We start from the raw sequence: 12,989 nt of genomic DNA, 5'->3' as shown, positions 1-12,989 counted from the left end.
TGACTGTCCTTTCCAAGACACTGCTTGCGTTATTGATGCTCCAGATCCCATGGCCCACTCAGCTAAGTCCTGTCAGAGAGGCGCTCTAACGATCACAGAGCAGAACGACTCAGGTAGACAGACATGTGGAAACTGCATGGTATTCGGTCCCCTAATCTCAGCTTCTAGGAAGTAGCTGGCAATTAAAGACACTCAAACAAGGCTGCAAAGGATGAAATAAATCCATTCTGATCCCAACTCTGGCTAAATTGTGGTGCTGCCTACATCTTTAGTGTTCTACTTCAAGAAGGGAGCATCTTCAACGTCAAGTATTTGAGAAGGAAATAAGGTAAGTCCTATGAGTGCATTTTGTGAGCCCCAAAACAAATATAAGGGATGACAGTTTGGAAAGTTGTCTCTCTGTTACTCAAATATGCTCAGGTACTGATATTTTAGTAGCTAAAAACAGTACCCTGCTCTCACTGACATTTTTAATTCCATAAAGCAGGCAGTCTAAGTTGTAAGAACTTATATTCCTGTCATGGACTGAAATAAAGCTAATTTCATTGTGAATTAAAAACAAAATATATATATATACATATATATATATGCCAGAAGACAACCCTGGCGGGGGGGGGGGGGGCCGGAAACACGCCAATAAGCAAAAAGTATATTAACAAAAACCTTGCTTGACATTGCTCCAGAAGATAATCTGCAGTCCTACTTTGATTCTAAAGGGCTTTTTCCTCCAATTTTCTATCTTTAAGAGACTTCCATAATCATTAAGTATCACCTCCAAATATCTTTTTATGCCATAAGCAGATTATAAATTTACAGGGGTAACTCTCCATTTTCTGATGGCTGTATGTGAGAGGTTTTTCCCTCTACAATTGAGGAATAGATACTTCTTGGTCTGCAAAAATATGGATACCTCACTAAGAATTTATCAGAAAGTTGTTTGGTTTTTTTAAATACTTTGTAAAAATCATAATTTGTATACATATGTGTGTGTATATACATAGTGGGATCATACATTTTTTTATTGATGACATATTCACTTTCCCCAAAACGGAAAATATTTTTTAAAAGCCTAAGAGGTCTCACTACCCAGAGATAAACATAATTAACATTTTGTTACATTGCTTATAATCATTTTTTCCTATCCCTACACACATATTTAAGAAAATTTGAATCATATTGTACATATCATTTTTTTTTTAAGATTTTATTTATTTATTTGACAGAGAGACACAGCGAGAGAGGGAACACAAACAGGGGGAGTGGGAGAGGGAGAAGCAGGCTTCCCACTGAGCAGGGAGCCCGATGTGGGGCTCGATCCCAGGACCCTGGGATCATGACCTGAGCCGAAGGCAGACGCTTAACGACTGAACCACCCAGACGCCCCTGTACATATCATCTTGTTAAATATATATGCTTCACAACCGTCAAGCATTAATGTAACAGTATTAGTCCAAAATATAAGTAGCAGCGCTTTCTATGAAACTAAAACATGACGGCTTATTAATAAACTGTCTACGGAGATGTAAACTTAATTAACAGTTATAATTAAGTTTACATTTGTATGTATGAATGCTACCTGTCTACCCTGACAATGAAGAGAAGCTTACCACATGATCTTGTGATAAGACTCAAGCCTTAAAAATGCACCCCTAAAAGGCAGACTAACATTTCAAGGACCAAACCAAGTATCTAAAAGAGGAGAGGCCAGCTTCTGGATGTCGTTATCCATCTGTGCTCACTACAGCAGAACTCCGTCAGGCTAGAAGAACTGATTTCAGCTGGAAAGGCTGTTCTTCAACTGGGAAATTCTTAAGAGTTTTTCTATATTGCCTTCAGAATGATCATGAGGGAAAAGTATCATAATGAAAATGCAATTACTTTCCTGACATTATTTGTTAAGTAATATTAGCCAGAAGGTAACACAGACTAGAGTTAGGGAAATCTGAATAAGCAAAGACATGTTTTCTTTCCTTGCAAAATAGAGAACACTATCAGCTTTTAAATAAGAATAAATGATAACTTTTGAAAATTAGTGGTTTTATTAATACTCATCTTTTGCTCCCCAAACTTGCTGTTAAATCCTTTTAAGTGATGATATGGAACATGTTTATCAATTACACCTCCAAAGGGGTATTACTTCTTTCTTCATTTGAATAGAATTATATAAAAAGATTACCTGGACAATTAAAAACATTTCAACCAGTCCTACTTCTGTTTCCTTTCAAGTAGGTAAAGAGAAATATCCAGAGGGAAAAGGTAAGTAGAATTTTTGTTTGTTTGTTTAAGTAGGATGTTAATTTAGGTATCCTTCCCACTTCCCCCAGTAAAATGAATTAAGCACATTGCCAGGCACACGATAGACACCAACATAAATTTGTTCTATGAATTCATAAAAGCTCCACTTCAAGCACACCCAGTGTTAAAAAGTCACAATTAATAAAATGCAAATTAAAAAGTAGATGTAGGACTTATTTTAATATAAAAATTGACTTTTACATTTTGAAGGGCATCAGAAGTATGCGTGGCAACTTTTATATTTGGGTCTTTAAGTTTTAAGAGTTGTAATCTCTCTTCAGTGAGCAATCCTTGCAGCAGTTAAAACAGAAGTAAGAATGGGAGACATACTTGCTCCTCTGGTTTTTCATTTCAATAATCAATCCTCCTTTGGATTCACTGTGCACAGTGCCCACAGTATCAGTATTGAAACTATAGCCAACACTGATACTAATACAGAACGACATGGTAATAACTTCCCACGCCATATAACAGCTAATAAAATCTAAAGGGAGAAAAGGGAGATTTTGAACAGGAGTAGGATAAAAGTTTTTCCTTTTTCTTCAAATTTCACACACTTACAGAGTATGGACTCTGGCTATGTGTCACCGCTGATACCATTTTGAGTGTGTTTTTCCCACTGAAAAATTCAGTGCAAGAGTATCACATTTTAAAGTGATTTTTTTTTTTTTTTTTTTAAAGAGGCAGGGTGGGTGGAAAGGAACAGTTCTAACATTTGGGTGTTAGCTCTAGATGCTTCTATTCTGAACCTCTCACGACTCTTGGATGATCAGTCTTTCTTCCAGGGCCTCCGATAAGCAGCAAATTCTAGATTTGATTATTTTAGGGGATTGTTATTTTTTTTAAATTGAGGTATGGTTCTCTTTCTTACCTTCACTATTTTTACCACAAATGGCTTTTTCTTCCTTTATAGTGTCTAACAGGATTTCTATTCAGTAGAGACAGATTTTTGGAAGTCTGAAATCATTTGGAAGCACAGGCTTTAGGAGAGGGAAACATTACTTAGCTGGTATCTAGGATACCTGTATCTCTTGCTCTGGTATTCTAATTTCACCAAAGAAACGTGTGTTCGGTGAGTCAGCACATAGAATTTATGCCTTAGGGTAATATCTAAAATGAAGTACTTGTACCTGATTTGTTAAAGGGAAATTATTCTTTACTAGGTGTACCTCTGAAGGACTAGAAGCAAAAATTTCAAAGGTAATTTAAAGAAAACTTAAAACAAATTTTTCAAATGTGCTTGGTATTCTAGTAGTTTGATGGTCCCTCTGTGAAACAGGGGACAATGAATAAGGCTCAAAGTCCAAATCTACAACACTGTCTTGGCAAATCTTCATTTATTTGATCGGTCCATCAAGAAAATTAACTTACATGAAAAAAGAAAAACTACTGGAATCTTTAAAGTAAAATAAAGTATTTACATGTGTTTAACCTACATGCATTCATATTTAAAACCTATCTAAAAACAAAAACTTCAGTGCCTGCCCTTTTCAGTGGTAATGGAAAGATTGCAATATTACATGTGGCAGGATTCCTCTCAGGACCACCCTGTGCAGATCAGCCATCGATCCCACATCATTAGCCAGTCCAATAACACAAGGCTGAACAACTGTACTTCCTCCTGGTACACATGCTAAATAAACTTTACGCAGTAACTCACTGGATAGCTTATCTCAATTCACAGCCATATTGCTAATTAAAGGGCATGTGATTTCCCAAACTGTAGAGTACCCTAGTTTTATCAATAATCTTTTAAGTACAATACTGTATAACAAAATCAGAGATTGTCAAATGACCCTATAGACAACTCAGTACATACTTTTCACGTGTAATGCAAATGGCACCATTACCTAGACTCTGAATGTGAGAGCCCAAAACAACCTGAGAAACATACTACCTTGAATACCTAACTGGGCAACCAAGACAACTTCATATGGTTGCGACATACAGATCCACATGACCTCCAGAAGATCTGACGCTTATGAACCCACCTCCTTGTGGATTTTATTGCTGATAATCTGTTTTAAAACTAGAGGCAGTTTAAATTCAACCCTAATGCAGATTTAAGTATGAGAGACAGTCTTAGTTATCCATTTATGTTTTCCTTCAAAGCACTGAAAGTGTAAAGTGCCAAAGGAAGGCAGCACCAGGTTACTGGAAAGTTAGGAGGGGGAGCCCTGGAGCCACAGAGTTAAGTAGTCTTTAAGAATATGAAAGTATATGAGACCCAAAACGGACTTCTCAAAGAGATGTAGAGAATTTGTTGAAATATATTTTAGCACTTAACAGTGTTAGAGCTCCTGAATAAAATGCTTTTTATTTCACTTAAAAAAAAAAAACACAAACTCCTTTCTAATAGAACATAAACCTTCAGTTTTCTCTTTTATTAAGAAAAATGAGATTCAGGGAAACAGAATTCAAGTGAGCACTGATGACCTCACCTGGGCACCAAAACATATGTATTGAACTCTTTTTATTTCTTTCTTAAATGACAAAGAAATTTTATTTCTCAAAAATACCCCCTCCCCCATAATTGTATGCTGGTCATTGCTTCTAACTTCATCTCACAATGATAAACAGACTTTCTTCAGGGTGAAAAACCCCTCATGTATACAGCTACCTAAAATGTTGTTATGATTAAACAAGGGGGATGATACTTGCATGCAAATACATACATGAAGACTGAATTGATCATTGCAAAGATAATATAAACAGAGATGAACTAGACTGAAGAGAGATACATGAGAGAAAAGTGTTAAATTCAGTCAACACTGTACTTCTGAAAAGACTCAAATATGACAGAACCATAACGAAAGAACAGTCTGGAATGGCATTAAACTCCACTGTATAAAATAGACAAAGCTTAATTATTCTTGTTCAATTACCAAATAATGGTATAGGACTACTGTAGACCAATTACATTATAGAACAGTTGCTAGGTATAGTTCTCAAACCACTAAAAAGAAACCTGCACCAGCGATTGTGGGTATTTAATTTTAACCCTTGGTAGGAAGTAAGGAAGGGTGATTTTCCTCTTGTTCAGGAAATCAAAAAACAAGCAAGCCAGACTTCCCAGATTCACAGCACAGACCCAACAGCTTTAAACTGCTTCATAGATACACAATTCGAGCATTCCAGGAGAGAAATTTTCAATTTCCCACCCAAGGATTTTTAGGGGGTAAAATTCCCTATCCAGAAAAAAAAAAAATCAAGTTGGCAATCAAATGGTGAGGTTAGAACGCAAACCACAGTACTCTAGATAGGTAGCAATAACGTCTGTTGTGAAATTTAACCCTTTTGGAGACGTAAATAACAGAATGCCTACATCAAGCGCTTGGGTATTCTGCTTTATTGCTGAGTCTAGGCAGCCAGAAAAACATGGTTTTTTTTTCCCCTGCCACAGAGATAATGCCACTAATGTGGCCCTGGGCTTTTAGAAAAGAGCCAGATCTCCTCTAGCCAATTAAGGAGTGGCCTGGAGCAGGCTCAGCCAGAGCCCCAGGGCAGCGGCCACTGAGCACTTCCTGGTTGGTAGTGTGGGGAAGAGGAGAAAAAGGAGACTGCAAGCCTCTTTTAGGGATACAGGAATTCTCACAGAGGGTGGCAGATTCCTTACAAATGAAGTTCAATGAAAAACAGTCTCACCGCCAGAAGCCGAGGCACAAACAGACGATGCCCCATCCCCAGAAGTTCCAGCACCCGACATGCATACTCATTCACCAGCTTGCTCCTCTCGTCGTGCATGTCCTGGGACTTTTTGACAGGAGGTGTGAGCTTAGCAGCTGGGGCTGGGCAGGGCACCCCTTCTTCCATGAGCAGTAAGTAGGTATCCAGAATGAGAAAGCTGGATCTCTTATCCACAATTTTGAGAACTGCAGTGGGAGGGGAGCCAGGCTTAGGTCTCCCCAGGAGCACGCACAAGCCAGGCTGTGGTGGGAATTGCCAGCTAACGTCTCCACAGGAAGAACATTTTGGCTAAATTATCCACTGTGCAAAAGCCCCAAAGTAGACTGGAAAATGAAATCAAATTTTGATCTAAATAAAAAAACGGCAAAAGCAATCGAATGCAAGAAAATGGCCAAGAGTGATGCAGGAGAGTTCAGATACATGTGTTAAAATGTACCAGCAGCTCAGAAGGGTCTAGCATGTGAGTGTGTGTGTGCGCGCGCGTGTGCGTGCGCGCGTGTGCGTGCGTGCGTGTGTGTGTGCGCGCGTGTGAGCAGACAGCAGCAGCGGTAGCCGGGAAGCCAGGGCAGTTGTGAAGCTGCAAGGAGAAAAGGATGAGCTCATTGCAATCCTTGATTCGTGACAAGGGGCGCTGCGGCCGCCGCCGCCTCTCTCGCTCGGAATCAGTAATGAAGGGGTAGGGGAGGAAGGGGAGGGAAGAGAAGGAGGTAGGTGAATGAGCATGCAGAGTGTCTCGGGGGAGAATGCTGTAATACGAAGCCAATGGCGAGCCGTTGGACAGATGTGCTTCTCCCTCCCAGTCCACCTTCAATCAGTGTGAGTCTGATGGCTTATGCTGCTGAAGCCGAAAGCCCGAGACAAACGAACTAGCTTCTCTTCACATGGAATGCTCTTAGAAGAACCGGACAGCCGGCCAGCTAAAAGGCTGACCTTTCTTCACTCTTGCTTTCTAATAACGACAACAGATAAAAGTCTGATTTTATGCTGCATATTTAAAGTGGGATGCTCCAATCCTGGTTCGGTGACTGAAAGCTCTACAGAAGAGAGGTTTAGGGCGAAACGATACAGGATAAACAGAGAGCAAAGACCGAGCTTCCAAGAAACGACACACCCTCAAGTTGCAGTGTTTATGCAATAATAATGACTTTTGAAATGCTAGAATGTGAAGTATGTCAGCATTCTGGGAAGCCATAATTAAAAGTAAGATTTCTATAAACATGTAGTATGACAAAACATAAAAACCTACAATATTAATAATGAGCATACATCTAAGGAACCATTGAAGTTGAGATTCTCAGAGCAGTAATAACTTTCTTAAGCCACAGATCCTGATAAACACTCATTTAATAGCTCAAAACATTATTTTGATGCTCTGCTCAAATTAATCCTTCCCTACTAATAATATAACTGAGGATTATCCATGCTTTAAAATTTTACAGTCTTAGTATGTGTCATATTAACTTCCTTGATGTGAATAATCAGTTACAGCCAAATGAAGGCAAAAAGACAAGATCCCCTTTAGGAGCAGTTTCTATACTTTAGCTAACAATTAACTAATCATATTCAGAATCTTGTTCTGGGTTCTGGGGTGAATACCAGGTCAGTTTCTCCATGTAAATTGTAATATGATACAGAGTAAGAGGACTAAGAGAACCACTGCTGGTTCCTTCTGAATCTTAGTTTCCTGCTCTGACAAATAAGAGTTATAGATCTCTGCAAGTAACAAAATAGAAACATCAGCTTATCTCTCTGATCTTGGTTAAAGAAATAGATTAATTACAGAATTGGGGTTAAAGGGAAATATTGCCTGCTTTAACAGAATATTGTTTAGTTCCTTTTTCCAAAACTCAATAAAACATTTTTTTTTGTTAAACATTTCGGGTATTAACAAAATCTTTTTTTTTAAGATTTTATTTATTTATTTGACAGAGAGAGACACAGTGAGAGAGGGAGAAGCAGGCTTCCCATGGAGCAGGGAGCCCAATGCGGGGCTCGATCCCAGGACCCCGGGATCATGACCTGAGCCGAAGGCAGATGCTAGGTGCCCTGAGTATTAACAAAATCTCAAATAAGATATTTATATATATTGTTGTCAAGCCCTTATTTCTTCCATAAATTCTTTCTTTCTTTTTTCCCCCCAAAATGATTTTTCTTTCTTTTTTTTAAATATTTTATTTATTTGTCAGAGAGAGAGAGCACAAGCAGGGGGAGCAGCAGGCAGAGGGAGAAGCAGGCTCCCCGCTGAGCAGGGAGCCCGATGTGGGACTCGATCCCAGGACCCTGGAATCATGATCTGAGTTGAAGGCAGACGCTTAACCAACTGAGCCACCCAGGCGTCCCGATTTTTCTTTCTTTCTTTTTTATAGAGAGAGAGAAAGAACGTGTGTGTGCTGGGGGGAGGGGGGGCAGGGAGAGAGAGAATCCCAAGCAGGCCCCATGCCCAGCGCTGGCCCGCCGCAGGGCTCTATCTCACGACCCTGAGATTAGGACCTGAGTCAAAATCAAGAGTTGGACGCTTCACCAACCGAGCCACCTAAGTGCCCCTCCAAAAATGATTTCTTAAAAAACTAGAGATTTTAATGTAAAATGATCAAAACCATTAGAATATGACATATATATATATATATATATATATTCAGATCCCTAAGGTTCTGGAGGAAATGTCTGATGGGCTACCCAGGGTGGGGCTTCTTCAGCTCGAAGGGGGAGACTGTAAGGCTGAGGGCAGAGGTTCTGGGCCTTTCACAGCCTACCCCTACACACACACACACACACACACACACACACACCCTCACCCTCAGGGAACAGCTCCTTTTTTATCTTGTTTACATACTGGAGTTACAGGAGATTCTGTTTGAAAAGACTATGCTACTGCTGTGTAAGTGTGAAAAGCACTGTCATGGAAGCTTCTCGTTTAAGAACAAGGGGACAAAAAAAAAAGAACAAGGGGACATTTTTACTTGCAAAGGAAGGGAGAATTCAGTGACTCCTTTGCTTACAGGACTTTTTTTTGGATTGATATATTTTTTAAAAGCTAGGGGAAATGTTTCCATGCAACTGACTTGGTTTCAAAGAACACTGGCCGAAGCATTTATTTTTCCTTATATAAACCAGAAACAAAGAATTTCTTGCCCAAACGGATTCTGGTAAGAAGTCAAAATTAATCAAAAGACTTCGGAACTATGGTTTGGCTCTGATGCTCACAAAAGAAGTTCTATTAAATGTAATAGCCAAAGTATGATATTTTAATGAGCAAACTGAGTTACACTTAAAACAATTACAAACAAGTGGTCCTGTATTTCAGTTTTCCTCATCTCTCCATCATCCTGCCCCTCAAAAATGCATTATCCTTGAGGAAGTGAAGGTAAGGTTCAGGCTGGGCTCTGAGTGGCCCCTCCTGGGAGAGCAGCAGTGGTTTTATGGGGAGATGGCATGAGTCCAGAGCATACCTTCCCCAACCAGCCTGAGGAACTGGGGCCATACCAGATACCTGCAGAAGGCATGGGGTTTGGAGCAGTGAGCAGCCTGAGGAAGAACAGGAGGAAGGGGGAAGTGGGAGGAGGCCCCCGAACCAAGATGCTGAACCAGAGAAGGCAGAGCCAGCACCGTGGGGGAAGGAGAAGATGTAGCTGCTGAAACGCAGAAGTGGATCCAGGTCCTCAGGCTTCACAGGCCAGACCCGCAGTTAAGAGTGAGGATGAAGATGGAAAGGGAACAACAGCATAGTGCAACTACAGCTCTGTTCCCATGGACCCAGAACATGCTGAGCTGGTGAAAAGGGCAAAGGCTGAAGGTCCCCCTGGGCCCAGAAGGCATCCCCTGCCTGGAAATGACCACACTGAGAGGGGTCTCACCTCCCTGCACTCCAGGCTAGAACCCGCAGAGGAATGAACACATCCCAGGTTGTAATGTCCATCCCCATCCTCTCATCTTCCTTTCTACAACAAGGTGAACCAGACTTCTTAGAAACCTACTGATTCAGTTCTGCATATATGGGGACATCAGCCCAATCCCAACCCATCTGGGCAGGTATCACCCTATGGAGAATAAAGCACCCTCTATAAGCAGCCCTCCATCCCCAGGATCATCCTTGTTTTCAACATTTCCATAATTTTTCAGGCTGTCCTTTGAGAATAAGCTGTTGATAAGTATCAGGTAAAACAACTCTTCTAGAACATCACTTGGTGAAATGGAAGAATGGATTCCAGGCATTTTTGAAGCCATACAAGAGTGAGTCATCTCAGTGAGCATTTTCTCTTCTTCCTCCCCAACTCTCCAAGTAATTTATTTATTGCTGATGAGATTCAGTACAGTACACTTCTGAGAAATAAATTTTTGAGTTATAAAGTAGTCCAAAGATGAAACTGATGGTAGAAAAAAACTTCTAAATTAACCAGTTAAAAGTACATGATTTCTCAAATTTCCTTACACGAACTAGTATGAAGACTTTTTTTTTTTTTTTAAAGATTTTATTTATTTGACAGAGAGAGACAGCGAGAGCAGGAACACAAGCAGGGGGAGTGGGAGAGGGAGAAGCAGGCCTCCCGCCAAGCAGGGAGCCCGATGTGGGACTCGATCCCGGGACCCCAGGATCATGACCTGAGCCGAAGGCAGACGCTTAACGACTGAGCCACCCAGGCGCCCTCCCTAGTATGAAGACTTTTTAAAAACAATCTGTAAGGAAGTTCAACAGCAAGTTGAAGCTAATATGGGAAATTTGGATGAATCATGCAATGAGGCAGAGTGAGAGAAAAGCGAAGAGGACCAGGCAATGGTCCCTAAGCCATGGTCTAAAAAATAGAAGGCTTTCTCTCTGGAGTGCTGGAATCAGGTGGATGGTGGGGCAGAGCCTCGTGCTTGAGTGCTCTCCCTGAGCCACTCCACTGTGTCATAATTGCTGGGCATGTGCAGGACATAAATAGACTCCCACTGTAAAATGAAAAGCATATTCGACTTAATTTTATGGAATTGTAATTAAGAACACTGAGTGCAAAGAAACATGCTAAGTAGTTACTTCAGGGGTTACGAAGGTGAAAAAGGAAACATTTTCTAATATGCAAGAGCTTAAACTCAGAGAGGCATTCAAACAAAGATAAAGCAGGATGTGGACACCATAAAAGGAGGAACAACACTGTGTAATGATCTAGTCACATATTTGGTATTCACAATGGATGCAGACAAAAGTAGGCTCCTACTAGTGGGACTGACCTGGACCTAAACCCAAGAGTAAGGAGAATTAAACATATCTCTAGTAGCAAAATAGGGCATTGTTTATTATACTATCGTTTAGTCATATTTACTTGTATGACATAGGTAAATTACTTAATATTCTTTGAGTCTCTGTAAAATGCTAATGTCACATATCTAGCCAAGTTGCTCTAAAAACTTAGTAAGTTAATGCATATAAAGTGCCTAGAACAGGGTGGGTGCTAGTCTGTCCAGGAAGTCCTACAGAAGAGGAGAGCAAGTATAAAATGCATTGTGTTCACCTGGTTTAGGGTTAGAAAGACAAAAAGGACTCTGAACGTATTATTAAAAAGAGAATTAGCCAAATACCGATAAAAGACATTCCTATGAGACCAACTGCCTCTTCAGTTCTAACCTTGAAGATTTAAACACTTAGTAGTAAGTAGGAAAGGACCTATACTCTTCTCAACTTGGAAAGGTAAAAGGGCAAAAACTGAATTCTCTAGTTATTTTTTTGTAGGATAGACAACTTTTTATTTTTTTGATTTTTTATAAGATTTTATTTATTTATTTGAGAGAGAGTGAGAACACGAGACAGAACACGAGCAGGGGGAAGGGCAGAGGGAGAGGGAGAAGCAGGGTCCCTGCTGAGCAGGGAGCCTGACTTGGGGCTCCATCATGACCAGAGCCCAAGGCAGATACTTAACCCACTGAGCCACCAAGATGCCCCTGGATAGACAATTTTCTGAAAGATGAACTCTCAATAATTTGGCAAGTTCCTAAGATCCAACAAATAGGTCAAATAAAGATGACACAGTAAGTACTATTGGTATCTTGGCATACATGTAAAATCCTGCACAGCACATGTTCTGCCATTCAAGATCGAGCTCTGCTACATGCTTCTGGAAGTAGAAAGATACACCAGATGCTGCTTCTAACTTTATGTATTATTCACGCTACTTGAAGAAAAGGCTAAAATGAAATGTAATGAGACTGAGCATATAGGCTGTATCACAGGGAAATGAGTCTCATTATTATTATTTTTTTAAAAGATTTTATTTATTTATTTGAAAGAGAGAGAATGAGAGACAGAGAGCATGAGAGGGAGGAGGGTCAGGGGGAGAAGCAGACTCCCCGCCGAGCAGGGAGCCCGATGCGGGACTCGATCCCGGGACTCCAGGATCATGACCTGAGCCGAAGGCAGTCGCCCAACCAACTGAGCCACCCAGGCGCCCCGAGTCTCATTATTTTGTAGCTGGAATTCATACCCTGAAGAATTGGGAGTACAAAATAAAATCCGTAATTAACTGACATCATGGTGGGTAGGTCAGGTAACAAGTTTATAGGAATTCAAAGGGGAAAAAAAGGTTCCTGTAAAGTATTATAGATTTACCTAGTGTTTAAGAATGGTCTGACCTCTCATAAGACTTAAGGCATAACCACGTTAAAGGAATTTTGTTTTTTTTTTAATAGAAGAAAGAACTTTCTCCCACCAACAGTAATTTATTAACATGCTGAATAGTTACTGTAGCAATTCTTTGGTCAGATTCTAGCTTAATGCCTTTATTAGTGCAAGAACTTTTACAGTCTCTTTAAGAGTTGATCATTTTATTCTTAATTCCAGGAAACAAACTGAGGGTTGCTGGAGTGGGGGGTGGGGTGGGAGGGATGGGGTGACTGGGTGATAGACACTGGGGAGGGTATGTGCTCTGGTAAGCGCTGTGAATTGTGCAAGACTGTTGAATCTCAGATCTGTACCTCTGAAACAAATAATGCAATATATGTTAAGAAAAAAAAAAGAAGAAGAAGAAGGTAGCGGG

General features: G+C 40.4%; 1 protein-coding gene across 3 annotated transcripts in view; it reads right to left on the bottom strand.

Annotated features, from left to right (window-relative positions):
- LOC102744208 (rab GTPase-activating protein 1-like) overlaps positions 1–12,989 on the bottom strand; it is a 359,561-nt gene that overhangs the window by 160,825 nt on the left and 185,747 nt on the right. The window contains exon 1 of one of the 3 annotated variants that reach the window (XM_006733066.3): positions 5,941–6,427. The exons of the other annotated variants lie outside the window; for them this stretch is intronic. Coding sequence (XP_006733129.1) covers positions 5,941–6,108 — 168 coding nt within the window. The 5' untranslated portion in view covers positions 6,109–6,427. Of the gene's footprint in view, positions 1–5,940; positions 6,428–12,989 lie in introns of those variants that run through there. 3 annotated transcript variants of the gene reach the window in all.

The sequence above is a fragment of the Leptonychotes weddellii genome, chromosome 6, assembly GCF_054177405.1.
Source record: "Leptonychotes weddellii isolate Sample4059 chromosome 6, ASM5417740v2, whole genome shotgun sequence".
Classification (NCBI taxonomy): Eukaryota; Metazoa; Chordata; class Mammalia; order Carnivora; family Phocidae; genus Leptonychotes; species Leptonychotes weddellii.
The sequence above is the reverse complement of the archived record's forward strand: the minus strand, read 5'-3'. Positions and strand labels throughout refer to the sequence as shown.